Source organism: Anabrus simplex, chromosome 1, assembly GCF_040414725.1.
Source record: "Anabrus simplex isolate iqAnaSimp1 chromosome 1, ASM4041472v1, whole genome shotgun sequence".
In the NCBI taxonomy this organism is placed as follows: Eukaryota; Metazoa; Arthropoda; class Insecta; order Orthoptera; family Tettigoniidae; genus Anabrus; species Anabrus simplex.
Genome location: NC_090265.1, coordinates 1,621,955,345 through 1,621,972,546, shown reverse-complemented (window position 1 = coordinate 1,621,972,546; position 17,202 = coordinate 1,621,955,345). Strand labels below are relative to the sequence as shown.

The following is a 17,202-nucleotide window of genomic DNA, read 5'->3' as shown; positions in this document are numbered from 1 at the left end:
AAAAAAAAAATGGAGCATAATAACTCACAATTATTACACTCGGTTTAAGTCACCATCACCCTTATTCCGCACACTCCCATTCTCCCGCAAGCCCCGCCCCATTTCCCTACTCCACTTCCTTGCAGCAACACGTCATATGTCTCGACTGCAGGAGCAAGTCAGTTGAGAGCTGGACTCCATAATCAGAGCACACAGGTGACACAAGCGGGCCACGTAACGTAAATTAATTTTCGTTCTTAATAACTTAATATAAATGTTGTTCCTATTAGTCACAACTTTTCAACCTTAATTCGATTTTATTATCTATTTTACAGACTAAAATCAAATGGTTCAATTCGATAATACTTACGTATATATCAGCCCATGTTGGAACACAAAACTAAGCCAACAGTATACAGATACCAGTTATTATTTTTATTTATTTACCACAAATCATACAGATTATATGGATGGTCTAGCGAAAAAGGGCAAGCCCCATGTACATTATTTGCTTCACAGACCTACTAAGCTAATATATACAATAATTACTTTATTCACATATTTACACTCGTACAGTAATTCATTCTCTCGATGACATTATCTCTTCCTTTCACTCTCGTCCATGTACACACAGAGATTTACATCTTTTTACATGGTTTGTAATCTGCGTTAAAGGCAAGGCTGTTATTTTAGGCGGTAGCTTATTCCAGAGACGTGCGGAGCGGCCGTAGTAACTGGATTGGTAGGAGGAGGTGTGGGCAAATGGAGGGATAAAATTAACACCTTTGCAGATAGGGAAAGGCGGCAAAACGGGTCAAGGTTAATGGAGCCGGCGAGGGATTTTCGGAGGAAGATCAAGTTGGTTCTTTTGACAGTGGTTTCTATTGTGGGGAAGTTAGCGGAATGAAGATGGGAGCGGTAAGTTATTAGCCTTTCCGCCCAATTCTGTATTTTCTGAAGTGACTGTGGTGGGACTCCAGGCAGGAAAACCATAGGTTAGTATGGGTCTACCATACTGAGGTAGACTGTTCGTAGGGCCCCTGATTTGAAGCCTTTTAGGTTCCTGCTAAGAAATCCCATGACTTTTATCGCTTTTTGCCGTGTCTCCTCTGTCTGCAGGTTCCATTTCAAATCCTTAGAATTAATTAATCCTAAAAGGACAACAAAAAGCATTAAAACAGAAAGACTTCCAGCTCAAGACTGTTTTAACAACTAACATTTCATTTTGTGTGTTTCCTATGTTTTTAATGCATCATACATATCTTACTGAGGTTAACCCAATACCGGGTCAAAACATGTCTATGTATGTGTGAACTTTCATCGTAATGTAATATATATATATAGTATTGACTAGGAAGATTGGAGGGGGGGGGGGAAGGCCAAGTCACCCCCCCCCCCCACCAAGAGGTTAGCAAAAGTCATGCCCACGCTGGTGGAGGCAGCATCATTGACCAGGCCTGGGAAAAATTTTCCCAGCCCATCTAAACAAGAAGGGGAAATCATGCCCTCCATCTGAAGGGTATGAATCGGCGCCAGCAGGTACGCGTGCTCCCCTCGTAGGACGAAACCCTGTCCCCAAAATAAGTCAAAGTTGTGGGCATTGGTTCCCTCGTCCATTGACGATTGGATGGATGTCGAGCTTTCCTCTACATTTGTTGATGTAGATGTTGATGTTAGTGCTTAGGTTTTAAGTATAATCTAACTCTCTTCCTCTCTTAGTCCACACTATGTCTCTGTTACAGTGGAATTGTAACGATTATGATAGGCATCTTGCTGAGCTGCTAAAAATTAATTAGTGAGTATTCGACGAGTATAGTCTGCATTCAGGAAACTAATCTCAGACCAGATCATCATACTCGACAGAACAACATTACAATCAAAAAGAATGGGTACCGTCCACCTAATCAATACTTTATTATATCTTATTACTAAGCAGTACCGGTTTCGACCTTCACAGAGGTCATCCTCAGCTGGTCATGAGATCTAAAGTTAACTTAATATATAATTTTAAAACATTACTAAATCTAATGAAGAATGTCACATGATGTAAGTGATATTAAAATATACAATATATAAAATATACACCCGTGTGGGGATTTACCGGTTACCTCCATCGGGCGCGTCCCATTGGAATTGGGGAAGCTCGCTGGCTCTGCAGCCAGCAGAGTCAGAGGGTAGTAGGGAAATAAAATACCACCGTGAAAAAAAAACTGCTCCCTTGCCAGGGTTACAGTGAAGACTGGTAAATGACCAGAAGCCAGAAAACATCTTGAGGCAACCTCTAGGGCTAACAACCCTAGTTGTAAAAGGATGGGTACCCGTCCAAAGCAAAGTCAAGTCAAAAAGCATGATGGCACAACATTTCAAGAAACATACCCCAGGGGGTAAATCTTCAGATAAATCCCTCGTCGTGAACGCCACGGCGCACGAGTCTCGTTTGGATTCTGGGGGAGACTCGACATCATGCAAGAGACGAGTCGGAGCGTCTCGGTGTACCCCGAAGAGTCAAAAACTCAGGCCAAAATATAAAACCTTTCTAGCAACTTTCAACATAAATTCACTTACACAAACTGGCAAGCTGAAAACCCTCACCAAAGCTCTTCACGAAAATCAGATATCCATAATGGCCCTACAGGAAACAAGGTACCCAGATGAAGAGATTTTTGAATCCGAAGGCTACCGATTTTTCAAGAGCAAAGCGCAAAGAGCAATCCTCAATGGAGCTGTGATGCCTGGAACCGCGTTTGCTGTTAGAACCAAGATCCTTAAATCGGTTGCAAATTTCAAACCTGTGAATGACAGATTGTCTATACTCACAATTAAATGCGCGAACAAAACCTACGCCCTAGTTAACGCACATGCTCCTACAAACGATAAGAACACGTCTGATCCAGACGAAGTTGATAATTTCTGGGACCTACTGGATGAAAAATTAAACAAAATCCCCAAACACCACGTCAAGCTTCTTTTGGGTGACTTCAGTGCCCAACTAGGTCGTGAACAGAAGTACAAGAAAGTTATAGGAAATTACCCTGCTCATAAAAGAACCAATCCCAACGGCAAAAGACTGGTGTCCATTTGCGAAAGTCACAACCTGCAGGTCATATCGACCCACTTTCGCCATCTACCCAGAAAGCAAATGACTTGACTTTCTCCCGTCCAAGCTCTCGGAGATTTCGAAATTGATCATGTTGCAATCTCCAGGAGAAACAGCCCTGAGATTATGAATGTCAAGGTAAAAAAAGGCATCAATGTGGCCTCAGATCATTATATGTCTCTTATCAAATTCAAACCAATTCCCGCAAACACAAGGAAGACAACCAAACAGATCACACGCTTCGGCAATGATAAACTTTGGCAAAGATAAACTTTGGCAAAGGGTCGAGGAGTTCCAGGAGAAGGCTAGACCAAATGACTGTGACTTTAACAACGCCAAAAGTCTCCTTGTTGAGGCCGCCAAAGACGTTGCAGAAATCAAGAGAAGCAAAAAGCATGCCTGGTGGAATGGTACCTGCGAATCAGTCCTCCAAGAAAGACTCAATGCGTGGAAACAGTACTACTCTACGAAATCAGAAAATGGTTGGGAAACCTACAAAACCCAACGTGCCCAAGCAGCTAGGGTGTTCAGAACTGAGAAACGTAAATACGAAAAATCTCTCATTGAAAAGATAGAACAAAACTTTAGGAAGAATGAAAACAGAGAGTACTACAGAGCCTTCAAACGCAAACTCACTGGCTATAAACCACCATCTCTATGCTTTGAGCGAAAGGACGGCACACTGGCGACGTCAAATGAAGAAAATTGCAGCATTCTGGCAGATTACTTCAAGAATTTACTTAATTGCTCTAAACCACAAAGCGCCATTGAGACCAAGGAACCCTTACTCAGGTACCCAGATTCCAGACCACCCGACAGAGATGAAATAAAGCGCCACATTGCCCGTCTCAAAAATAACAAAGCGCTGGGGGAAGACTCAGTAGTAGCAGAACTATGGAAATATGCCCCAGAGGAATCACTTGATATCTTGCAAAAGCAAATAGAAGAAATTTGGAACAAGGAGACCCTACCCGAAGATTGGAAAATAGTTTTGATCCATCCATTACATAAAAAAGGCAGCATGAAGAACATCAACAACTACAGAGGAATATCTTTGCTACCCGTGACTTACAAAATTCTATCACTTGCCATCCTGGAGCGTTTGGAAGCACAAGTCGAACATGAAATAGGTGAATACCAAGGAGGGTTCAGAAAAGGTCGCTCAACAGCTGAACAGATCCAAAATCTCAAAACGATCATCAGATATTGTACACTAAGGTCCAAGCAGTATGTGTCCGTCTTTGTGGACTTTAAGAAAGCGTACGACTCCGTTGACCGGGAAGTCCTGCTAAACATCTTAAATGAATTGGAGTTGATTTGAAACTGCTGGCATTAATTAGAGCCACCCTGACCGATACAAAATCCAAGGTGAAGTTCCACGGATGTATCTCGCATTCCTTTGACATCAAAACAGGAGTCCGACAAGGTGATGGGCTATCCCCGATACTCTTCAACTGTGTTCTTGAAAAGATCATCAGAACCTGGCGGGTGAGATTACAGGAAACCACCTACAGTCCATTGAGAATAGGAACCAAATCCAAGGGGATCGCAACAGACTGCTTAGCATTTGCCGATGATATTGCTGTTCTCTCAAATGACATAGAAACCGCTAGAGCTCAAGTTGAAATTTTAAAGAAAATTGCCGAACAAACTGGTTTGCAGATATCGTTTGGGAAAACAGAAGTAATGACTAACATCAAAGAGGCTCCACCAAAACTCGATACAAAATACGGGGACATCACCCGAGTAGACAAATTCAAATACCTGGGTGAGATCATCATGAAAAATGGACTGGACAAAGAAGCACTTCAGGAGCGAGTACGCAAACTGGAAATAGCCTACCAAACATCCCGCACAATCTACAACAAAAAATGCCTTTCCCAAAACACCAAGATACATCACTATGAAACAGTTCTGAAGCCAGTAGTTATATATGCAGCCGAAACCTTGTCTCTAAATGCCAACAAAGGACTCCTTGAAGAACTGGAGAAAAGAGAACGCAAAATTGTGAGAGGAATCTTAGGATCAAAGTACAGAAATGGAATCCATCAAAAGAGATCCAACAAGGAAGTCTGCAGCAAAATAGAGAAAATTACCGACACAATCAGAAAAAGACTGGCACTATTTTACGGTCATCTGAAAAGAATGGAAGGAAGAAAGTTAACTAAAGAAATCTTTCACTTTTTTGATTCAAACCCCAAAACCACAATTCCCTGGTTTAGAAATACCAAAGAAGACCTGCAAATGCTACATATCTCAGCTGAAGACGCCCTTAACAGAGATCTCTTCCGCAAGAAAATATTGACGAACGGGCTAAACTGAGACGAGCAACCGAAGAGAAGACACGGTGCCCCGTGGACAGAGGAGCATAAGCAGACCCACTCACAAAGAATGAGGGAAATTTGAGCTCTAGAGAAGGTCAAGTTCATTGTCAAATGCAACAAGACTTAACGTAGTCCTTGATGGCCCCTGCGAATTATATATAAATATAAAATATACAATGATATGATGTGTCTTCCGGTTTAAAAAACAAGCGTCAGTATTCTATGACATGTATGTGTTACATAGATAGATTAGAACAACATTATGCTAACCGGTCTTCCAGTGGCGTTGGCATTTTTGTCTGCTCTGATACCTATAGCAAAGAGGTTCTACTAAGAACCCCGCTGGAGGCTGTAGCAGTTTGCATTCCATTGCCTGTTATAGCAACAGTGTGTAATGTTTATTTTCCACCAGGCCAGCCTCTTAATATAAATGATGTACTCGATCTTATAGATCAGCTTCCACCTCCATTCCTCCTATTGGTCGATTTTAACGCACATCACCCTATATGGGCCTCTGAAATGCCTTGCCCCAGGGGAAGGGAGTTGGAAACATTAGTAAGAGAGCTGGATTTATGTATTTTGAATACAGGTGAACCAACTCATTTCAGTGTATGTTACGGCACATACTCTCACATAGACGTCAGTCTATGCTGCCGAATGCTGGTTCCCCTGTTTTGGTGGAATACTCACCATTTTCCCATTGTTCTTACTTTGTTGAAACAGAAATCCGTCAAGGCTCCTCCTCGATGGATTCTTAAACATGTTGATTGGCCAAAGTTCACATCACTAGCTGTCTTTAACGACGTGACCAGGCGGAGCGTAGATGGCGATATCAATTACATAACACAAGTTATTCTTGCTGCTGCTGAGGAGTCCATTCCATTGTTTTCAGGGACTCCTCGCCGAAAACTCATGTCTTGATGGAATGAAGAAATTGGAGCAGCGATCAAAGAATGCCGTCGCACTCATAAACGCTATCGTAGGCAGCCTACTGTGGCTAATTTGGTAATATTTAAGAAACTCTGTGCTCAGGCGCGAGTCTTATTCGACAGAGTAAGAAAGCTTCGCGGGAGAGGATGACGTCACATACTCCGTCATCTCAAGTGTGGCCTAAACTTCAATGTATTTCGGGTATCCAAGGATCATCTTCTGTACCGGAAATTTCCAGGCAGTATCGTCACTGAACCGCTCTCGATTGCTAACAATCTAGCCAGTCATTTCGCGGATGCATCTGGTTCCGGTAATTACCATCGTGATTTCCTCGCTCTGAAGCAAGAGGCAAAATGTCATCACCTTAGTTTTGCCACTCAAGCTTCAGAGGCCTATAACGTGCCCTTTACGGAGTGGGAACTCCAAAGCGCCTTGGCACTTTGCATGGACATGTCTCCTGGAACAGACAATGTCCATAACCAGATGTTGAAACACCTCAGTGAGGATAGTCTATTGCATCTCCTTCGTGTGTTCAACCAAATCTGGATAGAGGGCGAGTTTCCGTCTCATTGGCGAGAGGGCACAGTTATTACTGTCCTCACGCTTGACTAAAATCCTAAGTATGCAGGAAGTTACAGAACTATTTGTCTTACTAATTGTTTGTGTAAGCTATTTGAGAGGATGGTGAATCGCCGACTTGTGTGGTGTCTCGAGAAACAAGGACTTTTGTACAAGTACCAATGTGGTTTTCGAGCCGCTTGCTCGACCACTAACCACTTGGTATGCCTGGAGAGTTCAATCCAGGATGCATTTCTCCGCAAACAACATTTGGTGGCTGTTCTCTTTGATTTAGAAAAGGCCTATGACACCACATGGCGATATGGTATCCTTTCAGTCCTGCATCAGTAGAGATTCCGAGGTAACTTGCCGGTATTTACTGCAAATTTTTTGTCCCTCCGTCTCTTCTGTGTCCAAGTAGAGGAGGCATATTCGCAATACCACATTCAAGAAAATGGAGTCTCACAGGGATTGGTTCTTAGTGTCACTCTGTTCGCGATTGCTATAAACGGTATAGTTGCTGCTGCTGCTGGTTCAGCAGTAATAACGCCGCTATATGTGGACAATTTTGCTCTGCATTATAGTTCACACAATATGGCAGTCGCAGAGCAACAATTACAGCAAGCTATTAGAAGAGTGGAACAGTGGACTTTAGAACCTGGCTTTCGGTTTTCAACCGCGAAGACCTCTGTTGTACATTTTTGCCAGAAGTGCACTCTTCACTCACATCCTGAGCTTTATGTAGGAAATGTTGCTCTTCCTGTAGTTGACACTTGCTGATTTCTTGGGCTCCTCTTCGATAGCAAATATTCGTGGGAGCCACATGTGCGTCAGTTAAAAATGCAATGCACTAAGAAGTTGAATATTTTGAAGTTTCTTAGCCCTACCAATTGGGGGGCTGACCGCACGCTGCTCCTACGATTTTATAGGGCACATATTTTATTCAGGTTAGACTATGGCAGTGTAGCACATGGATCATCAAGGCAAAGCGTCCTTGCGAAACTGAATAGCACCCACCACAGTGGGGTTAGGTTGGCAATGGGAGCTTTTTGTACAAGCCCCATTGCCAGCCTGCTCGCTGAATCTGGTGTGTCGCCTTTACACCTGAAGGGCTAGCAAATGCTTCTGTCCTATGCTGCAAATTTGCGACAGATGCCACTTCACTCAAGCTATCCTTGCGTATTCCACAGTGGAAACCGTCAACTGTACGCTGCTTATCCTCGAGCAACATGGCCGGTTGGAATACGCTTGGATAGCAGTCGCAGATTGTTGGATGTACTTTTGGTTCCCTGCCTTGTCAGACAACCAACTCGGATACCTCCGCGGATAATACGACGACCTGAAATAATCGTAGATTGCACACTGGCCCCAAGGAAAACATGGGCCCTTTGATTTATTGAGGGCTCTTCCTGTCCGTTGGCTGGTATCTAGGTTCAGTCGTTGTTTACACGGGTAGTTCAAGGGCAGAAACAAAAGTCTGCTGTGCATTCGTTTGATATAAATGTTGATTCCCATAGGGAACCTGAAATATTTGTCCTGAATGAGTAAATTTACCGTATGCACTAGCCATGCACCTTGGTAGGTGTGCTATTCACCAACTGATGAGCCCTACTTAGCACACTGGGGCGAAACGCTGGCGACCAGGAATGAGTTAGCTGGAAAATTTATAATGTCCAATAACGGACCATTTATATTGGTATTGTGCATTCGTTGTCAACAATAATAGGTTTCTTTTTGCTCTCCCGGAAACCTGTAGTGTGTACACAGCAGAGCTCTTATACTATCTGTGAAGCTCTGTGGTACACACTGTCTAATGAGTGCCGACACGTTCTGCTGTATACTGACTCCTTGAGCTCACTACAGACTATTGATACCTGGTTTCCTCGGCACCCTCTGGTGCAAGTGACTAATCTCATGTTAGCTGATAAGGCTGCCAAGGAGGCAGTTACATTGCCCCCGTTGCCTTACAAGCTTCCAGCAAGTGATATTCGCTCTCAGCTGAGACATTTGTTTATGTCCCATTAGGAGATGAGGCCACTCCACTTCCAAATAAACTGAGAGCAATAAAAGGTACAACGAAGGTATGGAGGACTTCCCTTTGGGCTTCTCGGAGGGAAGCAATGGTATTATGTCGTCTTTGGATCGGCCATGGTATGGTAACGCACTCCTATTTACTGAAAGGAGACCCCCCCCCCTCCGGTGTGTACTAGTGGTGATCATCTTACTGTGTTACACATTCTTAAGGAGAGCGTGGACCTAGTTGATCTGCGCTATAGTCTAAAACTCCCGAGTACCATCTCCTTCATCCTGTGAGATGACGAGCAGTCAGCAGACCTCGTCATCTGTTTTATGAGGGATAGTGGTTTGTTTTATCGCATATAAACATTGTGTTTCGTTTTAGTCTTTGTATTATTGTTCACTACTTTTTTAATTTGACTGTGTTTTAGTTTGTGTTTGTATATTTTAATGTGTTCCTTAAAAGTAATTTGCATGATTTATATTTGAATTTTAAGGCAATGTCTTATTCTACCATAACCTATCATCTTTCATTTTACCACAAATAAGGCATTGCAAATTAGGTCCACTGATTATTTTAAATTCACCATCATTATTCATCTTCATTTGTTTTAAATTCTAGTCAGTGGATACATTTTAAAATTTTAATTATCATATCATCTCGTCCATCTTGTACATTTAGGGGCCGATTACCTTAGATGTTAGTCCCCTTTAAACAACAAGCATCATCATCACGAAACTCTTTAAACAAGGATGTTATACAGAGTGATCAGATATGCTTAATTTTGGTGTGCGGTGTTTTTGCTATGGACGGGCACGCACTCATTTACCACATGCAGGTAAGTCAGTATCAGGATGGTAAACCACACGACAGCAACACAAAAACAAAATTAAGAAGGTTCCAGCAAGTGATATTCGCTCTCAGCTGAGACATTTGGTTATGTCCCATTGGGAGATGGAGTGGCAGGTGGAGAATCCTACCCTTTATCTTTGAATGTAAATCTTTTTTCGATACGGACCAATTATGAAGTTTTTGACGTTAAATAAACTGAGAGCGGTAAAAGGTACAACGAAGGTACGGAGGACTTCACTTCAGGATTCTCAGAGGGAAGCAAATTATGAAACTGTTAAAACTGCTTACCTTTATTCTCCACACATTATTGGCACCTCGTTAGGAAATTATTTATCACTCACTGTAGTTCACGTTCAGGACTTCCGGCAATTTCCTAATAAATATTATGTTTCAGTTCTTGTGTGGTATTTGAGTTCGTCTTGTACGAGGCAAGAGGTAATAATTATAGGCAGATAAGTCGGAAATATTAAATGTGAGTCTACTTGTCCATTGCATGTATTTCCCAGGCTCCACTCACAGAGTGTGCACCTTGTACAGGGTCATCTTGTTGGAGAGCATGTTTCACAGTAATTTTATATGGCTCTTAGTGTAATAATTTAGTAGCGTTTTGCACAGACCCATATGAAATTCCCACTTGTTGTACAAGACAGCAAAGTGATTTTTTTTTCCAAACGATAGCCAACATCACCTAATTTTTCTTTGGTGAGAACCCTATGCTGCTTTTTTCATTTCTTAGGCTGGTTACTTCCAGGTTCCTGAAATTAATTATACTGTTTGTTTTACAACTGGAAACATCTACACCCAGAAATCTTCCTTAGAACCGTCTTTGATCTTCATTAGCTGGCTGAGTTAACATACAAGAATTACACATAAAGATACTGTTTGCCATTAAAAACGCACTAATTACAGAATTAAGAAAAGAACAAAATGCACTTGTGTGCATGCATTCTCTCTCTCTCTCTGTCTCTCTCTGTCTCTCTCTTTAACCCTCCAAGTGATACGTAAAAACCTCTTAACTGATAAGCGACTGTAACCTCTTAATACACGTTTCTTTTAAAAATTCATAAAAAATACAAAATGACAGTAAAATATATCATATTACATATCTTTTTGTTCAGTATAAACTAGAGCATGTGATTATGTAATAATATTGGGTACATGCCGTGATTCCTTTTTTTTGGGGGGGTGGTGAATTACAATTTTTCATTTTTGAAAAAAACAATTTGCACTGTACGTAGCTTTAAAACTATAAAAGACCAAAACAAAAGGTAAATGTATAAAATGTTCACCATTTAGTTAGCAACAAAAGACTTAGGGTACATATTTACCGTAAAACTAAAGAAGAGAAAGTTATGTACAAAAAACCAAAACTATGTACATCTCCTCTTCAGGCATAATTCTTTACTTCGAGTCACTTGCAAGAGTTTTTCTTTTCCTCCCCTTTACTATGGGCCTGTAGAAGTGTTTCAACTTATGGTAGCAAGTAGGATGACTGCCACAATTACACTTAGGGCACCAGAATTTGCTTCACTTTCTTTTTATCATCCTAGTTTTCTGACGAGTCACCACTCAAAGAAACTGCTTTTGGTATTTCTTCACCTGGCAAATCACTATCATCACTGAAAACATAATTTTCATAATCTTTCTCTAACATATCCCGAATATTGTCAGAACAACATGGATCGCACATTTTAGTTTATTGAAACACCAATATAAATGGTCCGTTATTGGACATTGGACATTTTGATTCTGTGACTAGCATTCCTTTGATCAATCCTTCTGATTACCCTACTTCATTACATCTCTCTAACTCGCATGTCTATGTTACTGAGTCTCAGCAGGAAACACTAACCAATCAAGTAGAACAACATTAGAACACTGCCATGCGGTGTGGCGCTTCAAGCGACCGATGCTAAGATTTGTTTTAGACAGTACATAAAACAAAAAACAAACCTATTCGATAATTCAGCTAGATGAATCAAAATAGCCAATGAACTTAACTATTGATTAGTGCAAAGTTCGACGATATTCATTAAATGGTTGCCCAGCAACACGGCTCTAAAGAAATGAGTCGTTAATAACGACTTTATCATTTCACAAAGGCATAAATGAGTCATTATTAACGACTCATATCACTTGGAGAGTTAACAGCTGAAATACGACTGCAACACTGGACACGTGTTTATTAACTTAACCAATGTGGTTGGATTTTATATATTGACTACAATATCTACTCCAATAAATACGTAATACATTTGATATTTAAACTCGACCTTGTAGAGTTGTTTAAATTAATTATTAATTTCAAGGACCTCATTGTCCTGTTCCTTAGTGGTATAATATAGTATGGATAATAATAATAACATTAATAATAATAATAATAATAATAATAATAAATGATTAAACCATGGAAACGCCCAGTAAGAAGGAGCTAGGCCAATAGGAAGATCAAAAATTAACAATATGAATAGAATATATTTAACAATCAAACATAGTAACAAGATAAATAAATCGAAGACAAATTTTGACAAGTGGTGAAGATAAATATGTAAAACTTGAGAAAATCAGAAAAGTGTGCCACATTTACAAATAGAATTTCCGAAATGCATGTAAGAAAAGCCTATTGAACATCAGAAAATTGGTTAAGGAGCGAGGTTAAAACTTCCTGCTGAGACTCAGTAACATAGACATGCGAGATAGAGAGATGTAATGAAGTAGGGTAATCAGAAGGATTGATCAAAGGAATGCTAGTCACAGAATCAAAATGAAAATAAATGGAAGAGGTGTTAGTGTGGAGAATTAAGCCAGTATGTGAAAAAAAGATCATATCCGAGTATAAGGGAAAGGACCATGAAAATTTAGAAATCTTTACTGTAAGAATAAGTTGACCAAGAATGTTTAAAGGGTGACGTGAGACAGAAGTACATAATAAATCCGAAAAACATAATTGAAAATGTGGATGCAATTGAAGTAATTGCTGGAAAAAAGAGGAACTGAGAAGTGAAATAGAAGCCCCTGAGTCTAATAATGCAAGAGAGGGAATATTCTGAAGTACAGCAAGAATATAAGCAGATCGAGACGGACACGGAGCGGCAAGTGGCAGATTTTGCCCTATAGACCGAATGCTGCCTACATACGGCGGGAGGGAGCGTTTCCCGATCGTGGAGTTGGACAATAGCGAGCGATATGGCCTCGACCTTGACTGCGAAAACAAGAAAGAGTGGAAGTGGTTGGATGAAGAGAAGAAGTAGAAGAAGAGGGAGGTTGGGTGGGGTGGGAAAGATGTGAGGAGGAGGAGGAGGGGGAACAGAAGCATAATATGAAGCATTACTATAAGAATTGAAAGTGTCCATTTGAGCAATATGATAAAGGTGAGAAATAGATGTGGGAGGAGAAAAAGGGTTAATTAATTGCCGAAACAGAGGAGCAGCATAAAAACGAACCAGAAAGATGATTTCCTGAGGGTGTTCAGATATGGCTTTTCTGATCCTTATCCCACTTCCCTTTCCCCTTCCTTTCGTACTTCTTTTCTTTCAGGGTTTACTCCCACTTTTCTTACTCAGTTTCTGTATGTATTCATTGTACGCTTGTATTTGTTCAATAGGCTTTTCTTACATGCATTTCGGAAATTCTATTTGTAAATGCGGCACACTTTTCTGATTTTCTCAAGTTTTACATATTTATTTTTCACCACTTGTCAAAATTTGTCTTTGATTTTTTTTTTTTTTTTTTTGTTAAATATATTCTATTCATATTGTTAATTTTTGGTCTTCCTATTGGCCTAGCTCCTTCTTACTGTGCGTTTCCAGGGTTTAATCATTTATTATTATTATTATTATTATTATTATTATTATTATTATTATTATTATTATTATTATTATTATTATTATTATCCATACTATATTATATCACTTCGGTTGATACTATTTGTTTATCGCACGCTACCTTCTTCCTTTTACAAGGTTGGAGTGAAGAGTTACTGCTCTAGGGCATGTTCAAGGAAGATGGAAATACCTGCAACATTTAACTGACGTGATCTATGAATTGGAAGATTTTAGTAAAATTTTAAGAGACGCTAATTTTAATAAACTGATTATATTTGTAGATAATAGACAAGGATGACATTTTAAGAAGGTTGTAAATAGAATAGTATAGTTTAGTGTTCTCTTATGACATTTATGATTTAATTTATTTATAACATTAGATTTCAGTTAAGAGAATATTTAGAACTTTAGTGTTTGGTGCTTAATGATAAGTAAAGAGGTCCAAGAGATATTTGGTAGTGTGAAAAAAAGTTGCGGAAGAGGACAATAAGGTCCTCAAAACAAGTATGGTGTATTAGGTGATAACAAATAATTACTTAAATAACTCCAAGTATTGACAAGGCTGAGTTTAAATGTCAAATGTGCATTTATTGGAGTAGATATTGGACATGTGTAAGAGGTCAGCTAGGCGCGCACGCTCATACACACACACAGCAATGACCAGGGTCAGGAAACAAAACATGTACGGCATACCGTGTCATCCTCTTCTTGCACACTGCAAACAAGTGGGGAGCTTGCTCATGGGAGAAACACTGCACGCCAGAGTAAAGCATATCGGATCACTCTACTACAGAGAGCAGCAGTGTTGACTGAAATCTATGTACAATAGTATCTGCTGTGAGTTGTTTCACTTTGTTGCTGAAGTCCATATTGACTACATTTTTACATTTAAAACACATGTTTTCACCATTTAACTTCGTAGAATGGTGGTTGACCTTTATTGTTGAAAGATATATTTTTTTTTTTTTTTGTGATGGAAACTGGTCTACTTGAGAAAGAAGGATTTAGTTATGTTCTAAAATGTGAGTGTGATAGATTCATTTGATAAGGAAGTAGTCTCTTTTCTAACAGTTTGGATTTACTGCAGAATGTCTATAAAACTTTGTGTATTTATAATTCTCAGTTCATCAGTTTCTCTGATTGTCTTTTAGATTAAATTTACTGGTATAAAACTGTCCTTTTACTAAAATTAACATATTTGTTTCTTTCTAGCTGTTGACTTCTTCAATCAAATCAACATGCTGTATGGCACTATCACAGAATTCTGCACTGAAGAGAGTTGTCCCATTATGTCAGCAGGACCAAAGTACGAGTATCATTGGGCTGATGGTCATACTGTAAAAAAGCCCATCAAGTGCTCTGCTCCGAAATATATTGATTACCTCATGACATGGGTACAGGACCAATTGGATGATGAAACTCTCTTCCCTTCAAAAATAGGTGCTTATATTTTTAATTGGAGTGAATGCCTGCGAGTTTCTCTCTCTAGGTTTGATTCAATGTGAACCAAGAACAGTTTCTTAATTTAGTCAGTTTTTTTAAGTTTTTAAGGATTTAAACAGAATTTAAACATAAATGTGTATACATCCCTTTCAGATGGTTGGGTACTTTCTCATCTCATAGCACTTTGTTGACTTGGCATTATTTCAGCCATGTAGTATTAGCTCGTACTCAGGCTCTGGTGTCTTGAAACTTCTCTCTGTCTGAAGTGATAAGCGAACCAAGGTATTTAAATTGTGTGGTTTTACCAAGATGATCACCGTCAATGCTGATGGTACCATTGGTTTGTATACCATGTTGTAAATATTGTTTTGTTGCTGTTGAGATTTAGGCCATTCTTGTGTAGGCATCTTTCCAGCTTAGAGTCCAATCTTCTAGAGTCTGACAGGTTTGATCTGCAAGAGACACATCAAGATGCTCAAGATGAACAGGAGGGGTGGGAATGCTGCTCCATGGTAACCTCCAACATTGATTGGAAAAGAAAGTGAATTTCCAAGTGGACAGTGTACCATCCTTGTGACATTGCATTTAAGGTTCTAAACATATCATACGTAGGCTTCTGGAGCATCTTGTTCACAAAGTGTTTTCCAGATGAACTCATGCGGTACCCTGTCGGATGCCTTCTTGAGATCAAGAAGTGTCAGGTGTAGAGGCCGATTTCCTTCTCGTGTTCATAGAATAACAGAGATAACATAAACAGTGAGGTGGTGGCTTATGCAAACATCCAGAGAATTGAAATCGAAACCGACTTTCAACCTATTAGGTCATGTTACGTACATTTAGTACATGTTGAAGAGATGTTAAGTAGGACAAGGTGATTTCCCATTTTCACACCAGGCAAATGCTGGGGCTGTACCTTAATTAAGGCCATGGCCGCTTCCTTCCAAGTCCTAGGCCTTTCCTATCCTATCATTGCCATAAGACTTATCTGTGTCGGTGCGGCATAAAACCAGTAGCAAAAAAAAAAAAAAAAGCTAACAACTGTCGTCTGTGCGCCATGCTATTCATCTATTCACCTTGGATAGAGACAGACATGACGAGGAATAACTTTTCATGATCGATTATAATGTAAACTGTTTGAGATAATTTAACGCAATTACCATTGCGAGAAAGAGCCACTCTTCCTCTTTCCGACAGTATATAATATGTTAGTGCCATCTCTTGATGAATGTCTGAAATATGCACTCAAAGCTACTTGTGCCCTGCTCCACAGCTGCGAGTCGTCAAGCTACATTACGTCCTACGGACAGTCTCACACCTGGGAGTTGTCAGCATATGCCATTGAGCTAGAAGAAGTATTTGAGCGAGTTGATTACACGATTTAGGTTACTTAGCTGTGAAACTTGCTTTTGGAAGGTAGTGGGTTTGAGCCCCACTGTTGGCAGCCCTGAAGATGGTTTGCTAGGGTTTCCCTTTTTCTCACCAGTCAAATGCTCTGGGGGTTGTACCTTAATTAAAGCCAAGGCCACTTCCATCCCAGTCCTAGCCTTGACCTATCCCATTGTTGCATTGTTGTGACCAGTGTGTGTCAGTGTGATGTAAAACAGATAGCAAAAGAAATGTATGAAATAACAGAAAATGTAATGGAATTGAAGACCTTGAAAACTATTGTTTATTATAGTGAAAACCATTTCTTTTCAGTTTTGATCTAGTTAAATATAACTGATAGGTTCTTCAGTCTGCTGAAACTAAACTTTATCTCAAATGACTGGGGAAACAAAGTAAACCCAAAAAATGTGGGAAATGAAATAGTACTGCCTAATTATCATTAAAGCATTACAAATACTTTACATGTGTAAAGTAATGTTATTTCCACGTAAACGTTATATGTATGTCATTTGAATCTGTTTAGCTCCACTTTTCACTTCAGAAAGCTGTTGAGTTTCAATTCTTAATCGATACTCGTGCATTCAAGTACCTTTTGAAAGGGACGAGGTTTCAACAGTGAAACGTATAGTCCCTGTTCATTTTGTTAACATCCAACCCACATGTAGGAAAAGCTTTCTGTTTACTGCTGTGTGATAGTGTTCGTGGCATGCTAGTGAATTTGAGTATTATTATTAATATTTTTATTATTACGAGTTTCTTTATTGTTAATATTTAGTAATATAACATTATTAA

At 39.8% G+C, this 17,202-nt stretch overlaps 1 protein-coding gene across 4 annotated transcripts in view; it reads left to right on the top strand.

Moving 5' to 3' along the window:
- mats (MOB kinase activator-like 1) overlaps positions 1 to 17,202 on the top strand; it is a 163,742-nt gene that overhangs the window by 82,891 nt on the left and 63,649 nt on the right. For all 4 annotated transcript variants that reach the window (XM_067138282.2, XM_067138283.2, XM_067138281.2 and 1 more), the window contains exon 3: positions 14,794 to 15,021. In XM_067138282.2, the coding sequence (XP_066994383.1) occupies positions 14,794 to 15,021 (228 nt within the window). The remainder of the gene's footprint in view (positions 1 to 14,793; positions 15,022 to 17,202) is intronic.